The sequence below is a fragment of the Dermochelys coriacea genome, chromosome 25 (genome assembly GCF_009764565.3).
Source record: "Dermochelys coriacea isolate rDerCor1 chromosome 25, rDerCor1.pri.v4, whole genome shotgun sequence".
NCBI lineage: Eukaryota > Metazoa > Chordata > Testudines > Dermochelyidae > Dermochelys > Dermochelys coriacea.
In genome coordinates, this window is record NC_050092.1 from 13,847,614 (window position 1) to 13,867,212 (window position 19,599).

The 19,599-nt window shown below is 53.3% G+C and overlaps 1 protein-coding gene across 6 annotated transcripts in view; it reads right to left on the bottom strand.

Annotated features, from left to right (window-relative positions):
- The window catches only part of NCAN (neurocan), an 86,822-nt gene that overhangs the window by 55,943 nt on the left and 11,280 nt on the right, over positions 1–19,599 (bottom strand). For all 6 annotated transcript variants that reach the window (XM_038384317.2, XM_038384320.2, XM_043502678.1 and 3 more), the window contains exon 2: positions 3,367–3,446. In XM_038384317.2, coding sequence (XP_038240245.1) covers positions 3,367–3,446 — 80 coding nt within the window. The remainder of the gene's footprint in view (positions 1–3,366; positions 3,447–19,599) is intronic.

Here is a 19,599-nt window from a genome sequence, read left to right on the forward strand (position 1 = left end):
AGGAAAGTTAAAAGGAAGAAGAGTGCAGATAAACAAGGGCCAAACTTACAGAAGAGTTTCTAAGAAATCATCAGACAAACATTGTTAGCAAATGGTGAAAAAAGTCAAGCAAGAATGAAATGGGAGGGAAATAAGATGTAATAAAAGATAAACTGTAATTAAAGGGGAATAGACTTACGAAATAAGGAGGAAGTGAGCTTGAGTGAAGATAAGAAAATAGGAAGGACTGTGACACAACTTCTGGTGAGTGTCCAAAGGTATCCAAAGGGCAGTGACAAGAACAGAGAAATTCTCAGAGAGTAAAGGGACTGTAAGCCAGAAAGGAGCCGATGGACTGATCAGTCAAGAAGCCAACACATGGCATCAAGGAACATCTGTCTTTCTTGAAGCTGGAACTCCAAAAAGCAACCAAAGATTGCACAAGAGAGAACTAACCAGCCTAAGAACTCTTCCTCCAAACTCCGGGCTTGCAGAGGCTGAACGCTGAGGAACTGGAAGGGGAGCAAACACTGGTGGCGTTTATGTTCTAGTGCATGGTATTTTCTAATTCCAAATTCTGTTATTCCATAAATGTTCATTGTTACCTATAAAGTGAGTTTAATTAAGATACTAGCAGATAATAGACACTAGATAAGAGTAAAGCTGATAGCAGTCAATATATAATAGAGCAAAGGGAGTTTACAGTAATTTATGGTGTAAACCTAAATAGTTCATGCTAAAACAATGACTTTTGATTTGGTTGGGATTATTCCCCATGTCATTGACTTATACTGTACCCCAACTGGTTGACAAAACATAATTTGGACTCTTAGATTCACTCTGCATCCCCTCAGTGCTCTGATTCAGAACAGCCCTCCATTGGGCCGATTATGCTCGCACCAACCCAGGGAGAAACTCTCTGTAGGAGATGGGAATTTTTTTTAAAGCAGCAGGGTGGGGATTCCTGAATTGTTGCAAAAGAAGATGTTAAAGGACACATGAAGGTCATTTAGACATAGAAATATCTAAGTGAAGGGCCAGAGATGTTTTTATACTGGCCTCAAATGAACAGCGACATTCAGGAAGCTGTTAGACCTTATTGCCTAGCTAAAAAATACAGGAAAAGTCAAGAAAAAGAGCCCATGCTGGTGGCACAGGACAAACTTCCCCCCTGGAGCAAAATAGGTATTGATTTATTTATGCTGGCTGGGGAAAAAAAAGCCTGCACTAATCCCAGACAATTATTCTCACTTCCCTGAGATAGCCTTACTAGCAGATACTCCCGCTGACCATGGGATTGAGCATATCAAACCTATTTTTGCTAGATGCAGTGTGTATCACATTGTGATGGCTGACGGTGGGCTGCAGTGCAGTGGGTGTGAGTTTAAGCAGTTTGCAGTGATGTCTGGGTTTAGACAGGTGTCCCCCAGTCCCCGTTATCTTCAGTCCACTGGGCTGGTTGAAAATTGTGTCAACATCATAAAGCATCTACTGAAAGAGGCTGCAGTGTCAGGCTGATCCCTACTTAGCCCTGCGGCATCCCGCCAATGAAGCTGGGGTATCACCTGCTGACGTTTTGTTCAACAGGAAACTGACACCCGGAGTGCCGGCATGGTTAGAAACCGGTGTCAAGAGTCACAGGGGACTTGCAGACGTCTACAGAGACAGACAAGGCAAACAAAAAATCTGGGGTCGCTGGGTGTCTCTGTGATGGGAAACAATGGTGCTAAGCAGCAGGAGTGTCACAAACAAGTGGCGCTGGGGTCAGATGGGGTTGTCCCTCTGGACAGAGACATTCTCCGGGGGAATGGGCAGCACCTTCTCCAAATCCCAGAAGGGGCCCCTGTATCCTAGAGCATCTCAGGCACGCAACAACCACGGCAGGGTGGGACAACGGAGCCACAGGCCATGGCACTCCCAGGAGAAGTGGGACCAGCCACCTCCTGCCAGCGGCGGTGATGCTGTTCCAGGGCAGCCCACAGGCCGAGACAACCGCCCTGGGCGCTCCAGACACTCCTTGAAGATTGTTAGTGGGGTTCGCTGTTGGGATGGCTGTAAGCATTTGCACACGTGTGTTGTGGCCATGTTGGTTTACGTTTTGGCTGGCGCAGTACTGGGAACTGTGCCTCTAAGGACTGAGCTTCCCAGAGAGAGAGTCTAGGCAGGGCACTGTGACACTTTAGCTTGTGCTGCACCTGCAGCTAGAACCTGCCTGAATGCCACTGGGGGACTCCTCAAACAGGCGGAGGGATACAGGTCCTGCCCACGCTCCAACAGGAGGAGGGATACTGGGCTCCTTGGTGGGCAAAGGGAAACAGGGTGGAGGGATACGGGACTCTACAATGGGTAGAGGGAGCCCCAGGATGGCTGCAAGGATAGGGGCCCAGCAATGGGCTGAGTGTTGTGGTGGGTCATGAGTCACACATTACAGGGGGTGGGTGACTAGGTGCTTACATAGGGCATTGGTGGTGAGCATTAGCGCCTGGCTGGGTCTGGTAGGCTCCACGTGCTGTCAGGACAGTTGTGCGCTCTCTGTCAGACACATGCCATCTGCAGTGAGGCCAAAGAGTTTTACAAATCAGGGTCAGTGTCATTGTTCCTGTTTTACAGATGGGGAAACTGAGGCATGGAGGGGGGCAGTGACTAGCCCAAGGTCACACAGGAAGTCGGTGGCAGGGCTGGGAATAGAACCGGGAGTCCTGACTCCCAGGCCATGCTGCCTTCCTCTCCCAGGGACTAGATCTCTGACCGTGGAGTGAACCCGCGGAGGCTCGGGAGTGATAGGTATGAGACGAAGTCGTTCACCCCAGGGCACCGGCTCTTCTGCAGCCGGGAAGTAGCTACCTGGGGCCAGGCGCGTTGGCCTCTTTGGTGCAAGCTTGCACATAGTAGCGGGGTCCCAGCTGTCCGGGGTCCCAGTTCTCCCCACTCCCAACCACACATAATTAGCAGTAACCGCCAGAGAGACCAAGCCCCTGTCCCCTCCCCCATCCCACATACACACCCTGCCAGTGCAGGGCCGGGGCCATGTGTGTGGGCAGTGGGGTGTAGGGGAGGCTCCTTGGCAATACAGGGGGGACAGCTCTCCCTATTTGGAGTGGTCAGTAGGGGGCCCCACTCCACAGTACTCATTGCAGCTGGACAATAACCCTCTCCCCATCCTCCTGCACTGCTGCTCCTGCCAGGGGGCTGCTTTGCACTGGGCTGGGGGGGCCTTCATGAAGCCAGACATCCCAGCAAAGCTTCCCCCACTTCCCCTGAGGCCTCACTGGCTTCCCCAGCCCACCCCGCCCCCTTTGGGGAAGGAACCCCCCTTCCCCATCTGGTGTGCAGGAGGAGCTGTGGCGATCCCCTTGGCATGCGCTCGCCCAGCCTGGCATCACTTACCCAGCCCAAAGACAGGGAGGAGGGACAACCCGAGCAGGAGCCAGCAGCCGGCATCACCCATCACATTTACCATCCTTAACCTGCAAGGAGAGAGAGATTTTTGAAGACAAATTCTCCCTGTACCCCGCTCCCTGTTTGTTTAGTGCCTGCACCAGCTCGTAAATCATTGGCGGGCACTGAGGCCCCCGTGACACCCAACCTCCCCGGTGAGTAATGGAGAAGAAATGGCCTGCAGTGCAATATCATCTCCACTTAGGGAGACGGCTTTAAACGGAGACGATTTAGTCCCATTCTCGGTGAGAAGACGCCTCCGGAACTGGGTGCTTGGATGGGGCCGTGAGAGCAGCCAGCGAGTGGGGTCAGGCAGAGGGAGGGGTCAAAAGCCATGGGCGAACAGCGCCCCGTGCAGTGACATGGGAACGGGCCACCCGACCCGTCTTCGAACCCAGGCTGAGGCCACCTGCCAAAGGAGACGGAGGAGCTAGTTCGTGCTCCCAAGGGAGGTTTGTCCCCAGCATACCACTGCTGTCTGTCTCTGCTCAGTAAGGGCCGGGGCTGGGAGAGCAGAGGGCTGCAGGCTGGGATTGAGGGGCAATGGCAGAGCTGTGTGTGGGGCGCCCAGGGCCCAACCCTGGCCCAACATTTGCCCCTTTCTCTTCCTGCTGCTTGGATCGATTTCAGGGCCCCAAAGCTACCTCCTCACCCTCGCCCATTGGTGCCACTCTAGAAATGCAAAAGGGTTAAAACTCAAGGTGTTTTGGACCTTTCTTGTTCTCCCTGCTGGCCTGAGACCTGCAGCCCCATCACAGAGTCTACATGTAGGGGGCAGGCTCAGGAGATCTGGATTCAAGTCCCCTCCCTATGGGATAGCTCAGTGGTTTGAGCAGTGGCCTGTTAAACCCAGGGTTGTGAGCTCAATCCTTGAGGGGACAATTTAGGGATCTGGGGCAAAAATTGGGGATTGGTCCTGCTTTGAGCAGGAGGTTGGACTAGATGACCTCTTGAGGTCCCTTCCAACCCTGCTATTGTATGACCTTGGGCCAGTCCCTGCATCTCTCACGGGCCTCAGTTGTAAACAGGGGATAATGGGCTTGCACCGCTCTGGGCAGAACTGCCTCACTCAGTCTGTGCCACGCCCAGCACAGTGATGGACTCTGTCCCTCTCCCTGTGGGTTCCCTGGAGTGGCTAACGGGTGATGTGATGAGGGGGGCGAGAGCTCCCCACAAAGAGGATGGGCTCCCTCTTTCCTCCATGTCACTGGGGCTTTGTGATGCCTGACCTTCTGCATTACAGACCTACCAGGATCGCAGGGCCAGACCTTGGTGTCCCGCCCTGCAGGGACCCTGACAGGCTCGCTCACTGAGCTCCTTGCTGGAGTGAGCATGGATTGTTGCAGCATAGGACTGGCCCCTAACACACACACAGTCCCCTGCTTGTTTGTGGGACAGCAGGGGTCCTGTGGGTCAGGACTGAGGGGATCAGCAGAGCCATGCCCGGCCTCCAGCTGGCGTGCTCCGGATCTCCTGTTCCCGAGCGTTACCATTCAGCAGTGGTCTCCTGCTGGGGCTGCACGTGCTGCACAAAGACGGCAACGCTACTTGCTTAAAATCTCCCATTAATCTGTTTTACTGCAGCGCCAATTATTATTTTCTAAATCATTTGCTCTCCAATCTAGGAGAGGAAGTTCAGACAAATCATTCTCCCATCCCAGCATGCAGCGATGCAACTGCTGGCTGCTTTTACAACCCCTTTGGCCTCAATGCACCTTGCTGCTCTTTGTTCAGGATACAAAATGCAGCAATTTTAACCAGCCCACAGTCCTCTCCTGCCCCTCGTGCCCCTGGCTCCCACACACAATGGCCAGCAGGGAGCAGGGGCCCCAGCAAGGAGGCCAGGCCATTCCAGGAGCCAGCTGTCTGGGCAGAGAGACACTAGGACCTGGGCTTGTAACTGCCCCTTTCGGGGATTCTTGCCCTGGCTATGCAGCAGCTGGTGCTGTCGGAGATAGGACGCTGGCTCTGAGCTGCGTCTAGGGCTGCAGCTGGATACTTGTGTAAATCCACTGAAATCAACAGTCACTCTGGATTTACACCAGTGTCACCAAGAGCAGGATGTGGCCCTGACTCTGAATTTACAGCAGGGTCACCGAGATCAGACCCCAGCTGTGATTTCCCTGCCCTCTCCTGTGTTGGGGCTTCTCCTTCCCCCAGAAGGATGGAGATCCTCCATCCGGATGGCTCTAGCCATTGGCATTAGTTACGGGGGGGCCCTTCCAGCCCAAGGGTCTGCTCTGCTGGAGAAGAACCCCCCACCACGTGAGCACTTTGTGACCTGTGCAGCTGGAGAATCCAGCCAGGCGCTGCCCCAGGATTCACAGCAACATCCCCTTCCCATCCTGGAGGCCCCCCCGCCCCTCCGAGGTGGGGGGATTCCTTGTCCCCAGGCCTCAGCCCTTTGGCACAATCGCAGCCCCGGCTGCTCCTGTGCCCCACTCTCCCTGGAGTAAGGCTGGAGCCGGCACATAGTGACCAATGCTCCCTCCCCACTGGGCTGGGCAGGAGGCTCTGCAGGACTCAGATTCTCCCGGGTGGTAGAACCTTGTTGGTCCCATCTTATCTGGCACCCTCTGTGGCCATGGAAGGCAGGCCAGGGCCACTGCCCCAGGTGCATTGCCAAGGGATGCCATGAGTATCATGAGGCTGGGCTCTGCAGAGCCCTGAGACTGCAGGATTCCCGGTGAAGGGTGGATTCCCACCAGGCCACGCTGCTCTCCAATGAGCACCACGTGGCAGCTGCTGCTGGCAGCGCAGGGTCGCTAGCTTCCACTCTGCTGGGATATCCTGGTGCCTGATCAGACCTAATAATGTCTCCGCAGGCAGGAGGTGCCAGGTGACGGCACCTGGGCCCCTGGTGGTGGCAGGGGCAGGGATGTTATTGGGAGGCGATGTAATTAGCCCAGTGGCAGCGTTGTGTCTGGGAGGCGTCCACTCAGCCCCCCCGCTGCTGGCACCAGGCTGCTGGCATCTCACGGCACTACCTGGGCACCCAGCCCCAACACTTATCGCTCTGGCATATGGGCCGTGCACTTGGAGCTGGTGATGGCTCCTGACAGATGGGAAAGGAGGCTCCAGTTAGTGCCACATTCTGCTGACATAAAGCCTTTCCAGAGCTCGCCTGGTGTCTCTCCATTGCCTTGGGACAAGACCCATACCTTATGTTTGTCTGGTCCCCCCACTCTGTCACTTACAGTACCATCCAGAGGACATAACTGAGATCAGGGCCCCATCACGCTGCACGCTGCACAGACATGGAGCGGGAGACTGTCCCTGCCCCAAAAAGCTCAGTCGTGATAGATAGAGGGTGGGAGGGGAAACTGAGGCACCTAGAGGGAAAGTGACTTTCCCAAGGCCACCCTGCAGGTCAGTGGCAAAGACAGGAACAGATCCTAAGTCTCCTGGCTCCTCATCCATGCAGCCTCCCTATAAGCGGCTGTCAAAGCAGATGGATTATAGCATTTCCCCACTAGCCATACCCAGATCCGTTCTGCGGTCTCTGTCCAGTTTGTAAACGGCTCAGCCCTGGTACACTGTCTGAGGGAAGCCAATGGGAGCAGGGAGGAGCATGGGAGCTCACAGACAGAGAGTTTATTCCTCACAAAACCATCGGTGTGGTTGCATGTCCAGCGCTCATCAAGGGTGCGTCATCTTAACTGTGGGGGGAAATCTGCCTGCAAACACAGCACGTGGCAGCACTTCTCCGAGTCACAGGACCACAGATGAGATGGAGAGATTCAGAGAGCAGAAGCCCGTCTGTGTGTCTGTCTGTCCAACCGTCCATCTGCCCCCCGCGCTATAAGGTGAGCATGGCAGAGAACAGGTAAAATGTCTCAAAAGGCATATTTTTTCTATGAAAAAAAGTGGCCATTGGTGGGGCAAAAGTCAAGACAAATGTGTGTGAGGAGGCTGGGGGTTGGCACATTCTGGGTTTTGGGGGTTTTTTTGACATAAACATTAATTTTCAGCTTTATTTTTTTCCTTTTCCCTCCTCCTTTTTCTGTGGCGAAAAGGAAAAGGAGGCAGAGGGGAGGTGAAATGGAAAGAATGAATAGGCAACACTGGAAAATTTTGGTCAAATGTTTTGCAAAAAACAACCCCTCTCCCACAAACAAATCAGTTCTTTTCACAGCTTGTAAATAAAAATGTTTTTGACGTTTCAACAAATATTTTCCTCTCCCCACCTGCCCCTGCTTTTCCACCAGCTCCACAGGGCAGTGTCTCTCACCTCCAGGAATCTTTACAAGTAACTATAGAAGATCAAGAGGTGCCTTGATCATGGTGTATAAGGGTTTTCATGGGGAGGAAATACTGGTTACCAAAGGGCTCTTTAATCTATCAGAGAGAGGCCAAACAAAATCCAGTGGCTGGAAGCAGAAGCCAGCCAAATTCCAAGGAGAAATAAGGCCCCGATGTTTAACAATGATGGTGATTAACCCTGGACCAAACTCCCAAGGGCAGTGGTTCATTCTCCATCTCTTGATATAGTCAGCTCCAGACCAAATGCCTTCCTGGAGACGTGTTAGTCAAACCCAAGTTATTGGACTGAACACAGCAGGACTGACTGGCCTGTGTTATCCAGGAGCACAGATCAGATGATCAAATGGTCCTGTCTGGCCTTAAACTCTTTGTATCTGTGAATCATTGTATTCTTTGGAAAGGATGGGCTGTGCTGGGACATTCTCAGCTGGTGGAGGGAGCCGTCCATGACCGGGCTGATTGCTGCTGGTGCCCCTTGCCTCTCTCGCTTTGCTGCAGAACCTGTTCATGCACCCCCTGCTCAGCCCTCAGCCTTCATCTCTGCAGGGTAATGGGGTCTTTCCTCCTGCAGATTCCTCCCAGGCCTGGAGTCAGAGCCTCCCTCAGGCTTTCGGACTTGTGCAAAGGGCTGGTGAAGCTAGGGAGTGGCCGAGCAGAGGGTCCCCTTTGACATGGGGGAGTCCCCAAGATGAGATAAGGCCAGTGTAGTCCCCTTCTCTGCCGTCCACCTGCACAGCGTGTGTGTGGGGTTGTCCCGAATGCTGCTGCCAGGGCCATTTAGAGCAGTCCTGAGGCTGCTCTGTGCTACAGTGAGGACTGGGCTGGCAGAACTGGGGAGTTGCAGGCCCCCTGAGCTACGGATACTGGGCACAGCTGAGAACTGGGCCCAAGATCCTCTCACTTGTTCCCCAGAAAAACAGCCAGCCCAGAGGTGAAAGTACCAGGGCTGTGAAAGGAATGATCCTGCATCCTGTGGAGCTCAGAGCTTGAGCCCGTCCCTCAATCACAAGGCACGGCTGGGCTCAGTCAATGGGCAGTCAGTGGGTTCTTAGCAAAGGGGCCATACCCCTCCCAAGTCAGGAGTTGCCATTCACGCCTGCTCTCAGAGAGCAACGGTGCCATGGTCCACTCAGCAGCCGCTTCCCTCCAAATGTCCCTTGGAGTGGCCAGACAACAGCTGGGCTCTGGGCCTGCGGGAAGTCCGAAACAGACAAGCCCAGAGAGCAGCTGCTGGGATGCTGCACCTCTCTGATGAGAAGGTTGGATATCCTCAGGGATTGGATATGGACCTTTCCCCTCTAGCGGGGACTGGCTCTGAGCCAGTGCCAGGTTAGGAGGGAATGGGACACAGGGCTTTCCCCTCTATGGGGGTGCTGGCTCCGATCTGGCCCCCAGGGTGGGGAACTGGCTGGCTCGGGGGAAGGGGGAAAGGAATATGGGCCAGTTTGGGGTGGACTGGCTGGCTTAGAGAATGGCATATACAGAGCCTCTAGCCTGAGCTGGAATCCAGTCCCAAGCTGCAGTGTCAAAAGTGTTCATGTGCCATTAGTCTGGTGGTCATGAAGCTGGCGGGTCTCGATCCATCTCCTGGCACTAATTGGCTCCCTTGACAGCAGTCTAAGCAGAGATTCAGTTATGGATGGGCTGGGGTTGACGCGAGGTTGGCTGCTGGCATTCTCCACGGGCAGATAGCACTTTGGCAGCTCACCCCTTTCATATCAGCGCAACCCCAGACTTTACCCAGCACTTCAGTTCCGCAAGGGAGGCTCTTAAAGGGGCATGTGTCAAACCCTGATTCCATGCACCAGGCCGGACTGCCCCAAGCTTCGGTCCAGGCCCGGATCATTAGCGAGAAGCAAAGTCCCCTAGGCTGGAATTCAGCTTCCCAGTCGAGACAAAAAGCGGCTCTAAACTTTCCCTGTCCTTCCCGTTTAAAGAAAAAATAACTTGACATTATCAAGCTCCGAATGTTGCACATTTCTAAATCCTCCCCATTGAAGTGCTAATTTTGACTTTCTCTGCGGCCTCAGGAGAGAAAAAGCTTTTCCATCCCAAACAATTAATGTCTGACCAGCGGCCTACTCTGGGGAATGAGGCATCTCCTGGGGAGCCCCAAGGCTCCCACCCATTCCCCACCCTTCCCCCTATGGGTTTGAAACTCCTTGCTCAGTCTGAAGGCTTTACAATAACCGTTAGGGTTTAGGCTGTGGAAACGCAGCCACAAACCAGTCATGACTGTCTGGAGAATCCACAGCAGGAGGAAATTAAAGTCCTTGAGGCCAGAGCCCCCCAGCTGGTGGGACTCACTCAGGGAGTCAAGGGAGCAGAGCCCATTCACACCAGTTGATGTTCTGACCCATGGTGGTAAAAATGGCACAGGTGAAAAGCCAGCACCTGTCAGTAGAGGCGAGGTAACAAAGCCCTGGAGAGCTTGCTCGGATGATGTAATGTGTGTACCTCCAAATCTTGCAGTGGGGCAAAGGGGGAAACCTTGTGGATGGAGTTTCCTTGGGCCCAATCAGAGCTGGGATTCTCCTTCCTCCCCTGGATCCTTTGGATACAACTCAGCTTGGTTGATTTTAGCTCTTAATACAAGAGCACTGGTTTTGTTTTTTCTTATCTGCCTCCAAATCTGTATGCACAGAGCTAGTACCACCCACCCCTTCACGGTGCTGGCTCCCGGGGGCTGCTCCGAATTCAGTGATAAGCAGGGATTGACCTCACAGCTCTCTCCCCCTTGAACTAAAGGAGAACCTCGTTAGCAGTACAGGGCCTATGAAACACAGCTAAGCAATTCCGATTCCATCCAGCAGCAGGCGGTGGCACAGCCACAGAGGGAGCTGACCACAGCAGGATCCTTGTCTGTAACAATGGCTGGCCCTGGCTCTGAACACTGAGCTGTGAAATGCACATGACAGTACCCTGGCCCCTGGAAGCCCGTGTTTTTGAGCCGTCTCTTGTCGGTCATGTCTACAGCCGGCAGGAGTTTTTGAAAAGCCTTTTTTAGGGTGAACAATCCCGATTGGTTGAAACCAAATGGTTCTTGGGAAAGGGGCGGGTTTTGATGATTTTCCCATTTCAAAATCATCTGTGTCACGTTTCGATATTTTCTAGACTTTAAGTTAATTTATAGTTAGGTCAAAACTGAACCAAAATGTTTCAATTGACCCCACCTGAAATGTTCAGATTTTCAACTTATAAAGTTTTTGAGATTTTGAATTTTTGTCTCATTTCAGGAAGAGATTTTTTTTTTTTCAAATCTGTGAAATTCTCATGGAACAGGAAAACCATTTCCCACCCACATCTCGATACAGCTGCTAAATTTGGGTCCAGATTTTCAGCAGGTCAAAGGTCAGTGGTTTTTAGATGTAGCTATTCAGCCTCAATCACACACATCAGCGAATGTGCCCTCCCAACACTTCACTGAGACAGATCACTGCTATCACCCCCCGTTTACAGATGGGGAAACTGAGGCATGGAGCCAGGAAAGGACTTCCCTCAAGTCATCCACTCTGGCTGCAGATTGAGCCTCCATCACAAGACTATCCTCCTCCTCACTTAGAAAGGAAGGCATCAATGGTATATTGCAGACCAAGATCTGGCTAAGGCCTAAGTCTCCCAACCAGAAGGATTATCTGGGATCCAGCCTGAGCGGAGCTGTAGGAACCTCCCAGCTGACAGGAGCCCTGGTTTAAGAATCTGAAGAGCAGCTTAAATGTGTAAATACTCCAGCAAGTCCTTCCCTATGTACCCAGCAAGTTGTTTTGGATAGTGGCTCCTGGCTGAGCAAACGCCAGGCCAGCACGGCTGGGGAAACATTTCGTATTTTATTTAAATGTTAAACATGAAAGTTGCTCTTTGGATTGTGAACCCGGCATCCAAGAGGGCTGGGAAGTGGATTGAAGGGGAGCCGGGCTGAGCCCCAGGTCAGATTAACGCAGCCTGTATCCTAGGTTCACTGTGAACTCCGGCTGGGGACAGGGGACGGTTTGCCACCTGTGTTACCAGCCACGTGGAGATGCCCACCTCCTTGTGCTGAGATGGGGCATAAAGGAAGCTGCTCCCAGTGCCAGGAGGTAGCTTTTGTGCTTCCACACAAACAGTGGGGCAGCCGCCTTCTGAGCCAAAGGTCCAGGGTTGGGGCCAAATTTCAAATCGACCTGGGCCCAGTTTGGGGCACCCAGGAGGGAATCCGCAGGGATCACCTACCTAGCATGTGGCTGGGAGCAGATTTAAGTTAGTGCTTCAGGCCCGAGTCTTCACTAAGGCTCAGACGAGTCATGGGGGCGGGGGGGAGTTGTTCAAACTCAAGCACCAGAGAGGGGAGGCTTCTCCCCCCACCGCCCCCGGAAGCCACATCCATGCACTTGGCACTGACTCCCATTGACATCAGCAAGGATCTTCCCAGGAACGTCAGGCCCAAGGCCTTTGGTTCCCAAGAGGCCGGTGGAGGGTGGGGAGGGACACCTTTAAAATTCCAGTTTATCCCCACATGTTAAATCTTGTTGCCTGGCTCCCAGCTCCGGCAGGGCAGGAGAAACCAGATCCCTCTCCCAGCTCAGTGGCAAGGGCTTGCATCTACAGGGCCTGGGGAAGGGTGACACCAATGGAGTTTCATTGTCTGGCCCAAACATAGGTGGCATGCTGCTGCCCATCCCCGTGACTTCTGCGCATGTCCCACGTCAAACTGGTAGGAACAGCCAAGTCCCCAGCAGACTCCATGGCGTGGCACATTGTGATGCTGTGTCAGCCTCTGATCAGCTGGGTGGGGATGTGGGGCCAAGGGATTCCTGGGGGTGATCTGCATTGCACAGACCCCCCTGATGGGGGGCTAGAGGAGACGTGCACACCAGGGCCACCCCTGGGTGTTCCCCATGGCACTGGGAGACAGGACGCTAGCAAGGCCATAGGTGCCCGAGTGTGTGAGGCCTGGAGCAGAGCCATCGGGGGCAATGGGGAGTTTCCCAGGCCCTGTGAATTGGCAGGTGGGGCAGCGACAGGGGCTTTTGGGGATTGGTTATGTTTCCTGCAGGGATCCTGCACCCAGTGGTTAGAGCCGGGAGGCTGGCTATGGCAGAGGGGCTGCACCTTTGTCCGTGGTGCTGACACCATTGAGGATACAGAGCTTGCAGTGGGGCGCTTCCTAGGGCAAGCAGACACCTACTGGGGGGTGGGTCTGATCCCCTGCCCACACACACAGACCGTGCAGCCCACACCCCCTCGACCCTCTCACAGGGGACCTGGCTCTCAGCTCCCTGACCTGGTGTAAATACGGAGTGAGTAGGTGCCGCCGCTCACCACACTGGTGTCAAGTCAGCGCATGTGTGCGGAGAATCAGACCCAGAGAACACAGCCTGTCCCTCCCCCAGTGCACCCCCAATTGTGTACAACCCCCCCCACGGCCCAGCAAACACCTGTCACAGCCCTGGTCCCCAGCACTCCCCCATTGTGTACAACCCCACACAACCCTGCACACCCATGGCCCAGCAAACACATTCACAGCCCTGCCCCCCCGAGCGTCCCCATTTGTATACACCCCCCGTACACCCACAGACCCAGCAAACACATATCACAACCCTGCCCGCACAGCACCCTCCATTTGTGTATAACACACACATAATGCACAGCCAAACACACATCCCAGCCACCTCCCTCCACACACCCACACACCGCACCTCATTGCGCTGACACAACACGGCCAGACAACCATCCCCAGCAGGCAGTGCAGGCCCCCAGACAGCTACAACTACCAAGGGCTCGAGTGGGAGTGGGGGCTGGACTGTGACAGTTTCACACCCTCCCAGCCATCCACACATGGGCCAAGTTCCCTTCAGGGCAGCTCAGACACTCAGCATCATAACCAATGAGCCAGAGTCCTACACTGCCCGGCGCTGGCGTGTCGGCTAAAGGTAGCCACAGACACAAAGCCGACACAGCCCTGACAGAGGGAAAATTGCTTCAGTTCTGACACGTTCTGAAGTAGTAAAAAGGAGAAGATGGGAAATAAACTGCTAATAAGTCACTGAGACTCACCTGGGAGCCAGAGCCGGCTCTGGCAGCTGCGGTGTAGAGAAAGGCTGCAAAGCCTGGCACGGGGCTGTCCCTCCCCAGAGCCTGGGGGCTGCAGGGAAGGAGGCCAGATGCTGCTCAAGGGAGGCCAGTATGAGTTTCAGGGCCGCCCCCCAACCCTCGGTGGCTGGAGACAACCTGCGGGCTGACAGCCCAGGAGACAAAGGGCCAGCTGCTTACTGGGGTGCGGGCAGAACATGAGCCATCCAGGGCTGGGGTTTGTTCTGCGTCAGGCTGTGTCTGGCCTTTATCTCTTGGCCGGTGGAGCAGCAGGGCAGCTGTGTGCCTTGTGGTGACGGGCTGGTTGTTCTGCTCCTCGTCGGGCCCTTCGTTAGCACCCTGCCAGGCCTGCCTCTCTGTCAACAGTACGTGTAACCGCTGCCTGTCCCATTCCCTCTGGGCCCCATTTCACCCTCCCCTCTCAGATTGCAAACTCCCTTCGGCAGGGACTGTCTGCATGTGTATGTACAGCACCAAGCACAGCAGGGCCAAAATCCTGCCCGGGAGCGTTTGGGTACTACTGGACTATAAATAATCTCCCTCAACGAGCCCATGCTGAGAGTGTCCTGCCTGGGTCCCCCGGCTCCAGCCTTTTACCGTCCTGGATTTGGTTAAAACCTTAGCACTAAACTTTGGGGGAAAGCGGCCCGCAAGGCTGTTCCACTGGGGACACCAGGAGTGGGGAGGATTAAAGGCCTGTCAGTCTCCTCCCCCATCTCCTGTATTGCTGCTGGGGGCCTTTTTCACCAGCCATGGCATGTGAATCATAAAACGCAACTGTCAGCCTCTGAGGGCAAGGAGATGGGGCCTGCACGGCTCTGGGCTCAGAGATGGGTTTAGAGTTCAGACCCTAACCAAAGGGGTATTTTAGTTCCCCCATGCTCAGAGGGGGATGTACCCCATCTTGGGCCCTTCTAGAGTCCCAGCTCCATCCCATCACTCACAGACTAGCCCACCTGCATCTCAGAAAGTTTCCCTAGGAACTTAGACCCTGTGGTAATGGGCCCAGATAGAGGAGGGTACACGGGCCTGGGAGACAGGTGGACAGACAGACATGGCAGGATGGAGGAATGGGATTGGAGGTGGTTGGATGCATGGACACAGGGATGGAGGTGCAAGGGGTTGGCTGGATAGGTAGGTAGGGAACCAGGCCAGGCTTCCTGTCTGCCCCACATCTGGCGGGGAGGGGGCTCGTTCAGTGGCAAGACCCTCCCGGAGAGACGTGGCACTAAACAGGGCGCATCCCCGGTGTGGTCAGGGCAGGAGGAACCCTAACGGCCATTGGCCTCCACCGGAGATGATGGCTTCAGGCTTCTTGCTGGTGACATGGGCAAAGGGCTCAGCCAGTTCCCACATCCTCCCGTTGGGGAGGGAAACCAGTCCTCTGGGGTGTCACCCACATGAGCGCAGACACGCGGACAATGGGGGATGAATACATCCACATACACAAATCTGCTTCCTTCACAGCTAAGCTGATATTTTACAGTGGGATCCTATTTCAGCTCCCACACCCCGATTCCCCGTTCTGATCATACACCCTGGTTAGGAACAGCAGCCGGCTGCCCCCAGGCATGGCCCGGTTTTCCCCTTGCACCTGAGGGTGAAATTCCATTTCCCCCAGGTGAAATTCTTGATTGCCCAGTGTGGGTCCTTCCCCAATACGGTGTGTTGGTCTTTGGGTAGGTGGGTGGGTGGGTGCTCACGCACAGTTTTCTGTCCTCTCCTGGATGCAATCAGAACTGCTCAGCTGTGAATCATAGGCCCTATACTGTCCATTGGGGAGGAGTCTCCTTATAGCTCAAGCAGTGGGGGCCTGTGCTTTAGGTTCTGAGTTCCAGTGCCACCTGCACACACAACACCCAGCACAAACATGGCCAGGGCATGTCAACCCGCTGTGCTGCTGCTCGGTATGGCTGAACAGGGAGCACCCCACTCACTGGGATCATGGGGCTCCACCCCCACCCCGGGCTGTGGGGAGGACTGACCCCCTGTGCTTGGAGATGCAGCAGCCACCCCAAGTCTGTCCGGTTTCACAGGCAAAGCCAGATGTAAGGCAGATCCTCCCTCGCCCAGAGGAGGAGGCAGGGGCTGGAGCCTGGCAGTGGTTGAGGCCAGGGGGCCGCAGTAAAATGGTTCGCTGTTATTGTTAACTAATGTGCCCGCTCAGCTGTGGCACCATCCCCCTGACATCAGCATTTCTGCAGGTTTCACTGAAGCAGCAGGGAAGATCAAGAAGCCCCAGGGGAGTGGGGTGAAAAAACCGCCTCCAAGCTCTGATCAGGCTCTGAACTGGAGTCAGGAGTTGCTGGGGGGGGAGGGGGTTATTTTGTGGGGATGGGGAAGACTCTGTCTCCCCCTGCAGCCAGTCTGTTCCTGGATCTGCCTACTTAGGGCCAAATGCTCAGTGTAAATGGGCTCTGCCCTACTGAAGCTACCGCCCCAGCCAGGACACTTCCTTGTCCCCAGGGGTTTACATTACAGTTTTGCTAAATGATGCAGCTTCTCCCTCTCCTCTGCCCCCGGGAACAGCCCTGCTAACTGCCTTTGGGGCCTGGGGGAGCCTCAGCAATGGATACGCCTGAGCCAGGAATTTCGTGAAATTGATTCAGAGCCAGAGGCACAGCTCAGCAGGGAGCTGAAATGGCCCAGGCTCCCATCCCCTTGAATCCAGTGAGGGTCCCAAGCCACAGCCCTGATCTCATCTGTCCAGGTGTTCCCCAGCCACGGGGCTGTGCAGACAGAGTCCCACTCTCCTCCCCGGAGTAGGCTTCAATTCACAGCCAAGGAAGGCAAAGACCAAACCTAAGGAGGGACGCCCTGTTTTCACTGGCTTCTACTAAACACAGCCCAGCAGGGCCCTGGCCCAGCTTGGCTGTGACCTGCTAGGGGAGCCCAGAAAGTGCTAAAGCAGCTGCAACCAGGCTTAGTACTAAAAACAGCTGCAGTTGCAAAATACAAGTTTGGTCAGAGGAAAAGGTCACTGCAGCTCCTGTCCTTCCCAGCTCCCCCGCCCCTGGAAAATTGGTTCCTTCGCCAAGCAGCTGCCTGATCCGATTCCTTTGGGGAAATTGATGAAGGTAAAGTGGTCCCAGGGGAGAGCACATGGGGTGGATCAGAGTGGAGGGAGCAGGGGGAGCTTCCCCTCCTCTCTGTGGCCTGGGGAGCAGCCCCCACCACAAGTGAATGAGAGCTCATCCCCACCTCATAGCCATTGTGTGGAATTAGTCAGTGGATCTCAGTCCAGCCCCCAGGCTTCCATTCATGGACTGTCTTCCTCCCCCGCCCTACAACCCAGCAGGGTCAGAGGGGCCAAGCACTGAAGTATCATAAGGGACTTACCCCCATCCCCACACCAGAGGGGGTCCCTCCAGGGCAGAACAGGACTGAGGCCCAGAGGTGGGAGCAGCTGGCCCTGCCCGGTGGATAAACAGAGCATTTCAAGAGTGTAAACCTGGCACTGTTCACCAGCAATACATTCACTTAGGTCTTTTTTTTTCAACATGCCTTTAATTGGGAGAGCACGTGGACCAGCTCTGCCCCCCCTCAATGTACTTAACTCTGAGCAACAGCGAGAATATCGATAGATCCCTATCGACCCTCCAGCCAACAAGCTGGCTTCATATTCTGCCGAGTGCTGACAGCTCATTAATTATTGAGATCTCTCTTGCTCTCTCCCTCCCCATCCCTCGTTGATTCACTAACCTGCAATCAAAACCCCAACCAGCCTCCTGTGTGGTGGACTAGCCCTTGCTCAACACAGAAATGCTGCTAAGGACTGATCCCAACTCATCTGACCTCGGTGGAGCAAAGAAAGACACTGTGAGAAGCCAACACCAAAGCTGAAAAGGGTGAAGGAGATGTGGAAAAGAGTGGGTATTGCAAGGTTTTAACCTGAGAGATAAAGGGTTCTAGGTTTGGCTATAGCAGGTTGGAGTAAGGGGACCTAGAACCCAGATGTCTGGGGAAAGTAATGGGCTAGGCTGAGCTACAGCAAGTGGTGGGGCAACCTAGAATCTGGACAGCTAGAAGAGAAAGGATTCTAGATTTGACTATGAGATTCATAGATTCATAGATACTAAGGTCAGAAGGGACCATTCTGATCATCTAGTCCGACCTCCTGCACAGCGCAGGCCACAGAATCTCACCCAGCCACTCCTATGAAAAACCTCACCCATGTCTGAGCTATTGAAGTCCTTAAATCATGGTTCAAAGACTTCAAGGAGCAGAGAAGCCTCCCTCAAGTCAACCATGCCCCATGCTACAGAGGAAGGCGAAAAACCTCCAGGGCCTCTCCAATCTGCCCTGGAGGAAAATTCCTTCCCGACCCCAAATATGGCAATCAGCTAAACCCTGAGCATATGGGCAAGATTCACCAGCCAGATACCCAGGAAAGAATTTTCTATAGTAACTCAGATCCCATCCATCTAATATCCCATCTCGGGGGATTTGGCCTATTTACCCTGAATATTTAAAGATCAATTACTTACCAAAATCCCATTATCCCATCATACCATCTCCTCCATAAACTTATCGAGTAGAATCTTAAAACCAGATAGATCTTTTGCCCCCACTGCTTCCCTTGGAAGGCTATTCCAAAACTTCACTCCTCTGATGGTTAAAAACCTTCGTCTGATTTCAAGTCTAAACTTCCCGGTGGCCAGTTTATACCCATTTGTTCTTGTGTCCACATTGGTGCTGAGCTGAAATAATTCCTCTCCCTCTCCGGTATTTATCCCTCTGATATATTTATAGAGAGCAATCATATCTCCCCTCAACCTTCTTTTAGTTAGGCTAAACAAGCCAAGCTCCTTAAGTCTCCTTTCATAAGACAAGTTTTCCATTCCTCGGATCATCCTAGTAGCCCTTCTCTGTACCTGCTCCAGTTTGAATTCATGCTTTTTGAACATGGGAGACCAGAACGGCACACAGTATTCTAGGTGAGGTCTCACCAGTGCCTTGTATAACGGTACTAAAACCTCCTTATCCCTACTGGAAATGCCTCTCCTGATGCATCCCAAAACCGCATTAGCTTTTTTCACAGCCATATCACATTGGCAGCTCATAGTCATCCTATGATCAACCAATACTCCAAGGTCCTTCTCCTCTTCCGTTACTTCTAATTGATGCGTCCCCAACTTATAACTAAAATTCTTGTTATTAATCCCTAAATGCATAACCTTACACTTCTCACTATTAAATTTCATCCTATTACTATTACTCCAGTTTACAAGGTCATCCAGATCCTCCTGTATAATATCCCGATCCTTCTCCGAATTGGCAATACCTCCCAGCTTTGTATCATCTGCAAACTTTATTAGCACACTCCCACTTTTTGTGCCAAGGTCAGTAATAAAAAGATTAAATAAGATTGGTCCCAAAACCGATCCCTGAGGAACTCCACTGGTAACCACCCTCCAACCTGACAGTTCGCCTTTCAGTAGGACCCGTTGCAGTCTCCCCTTTAACCAATTCCTTATCCACCTTTTGATGTTCATATTGATCCCCATCTTCTCCAATTTAACTAATAATTCCCCATGTGGCACGGTATCAAATGCCTTACTGAAATCTAGATCCACTGCATTTTCTTTATCTAAAAAATCTGTTACTTTTTCAAAAAAGGAGATTAGGTTGGTTTGGCACGATCTACCTTTTGTAAAACCATGTTGTATTTTGTCCCATTTACCATTGACTTCAATGTCCTTAACTAATTTCTCCTTCAAAAATTTTTCCAGGACCTTGCATACTACAGATGTCAAACTAACTGGCCTGTAGTTACCCGGATCACTTTTTTTTCCTTTCTTAAAAATAGGAACTATATTAGCAATTCTCCAATCATTCGGTACTACTCCT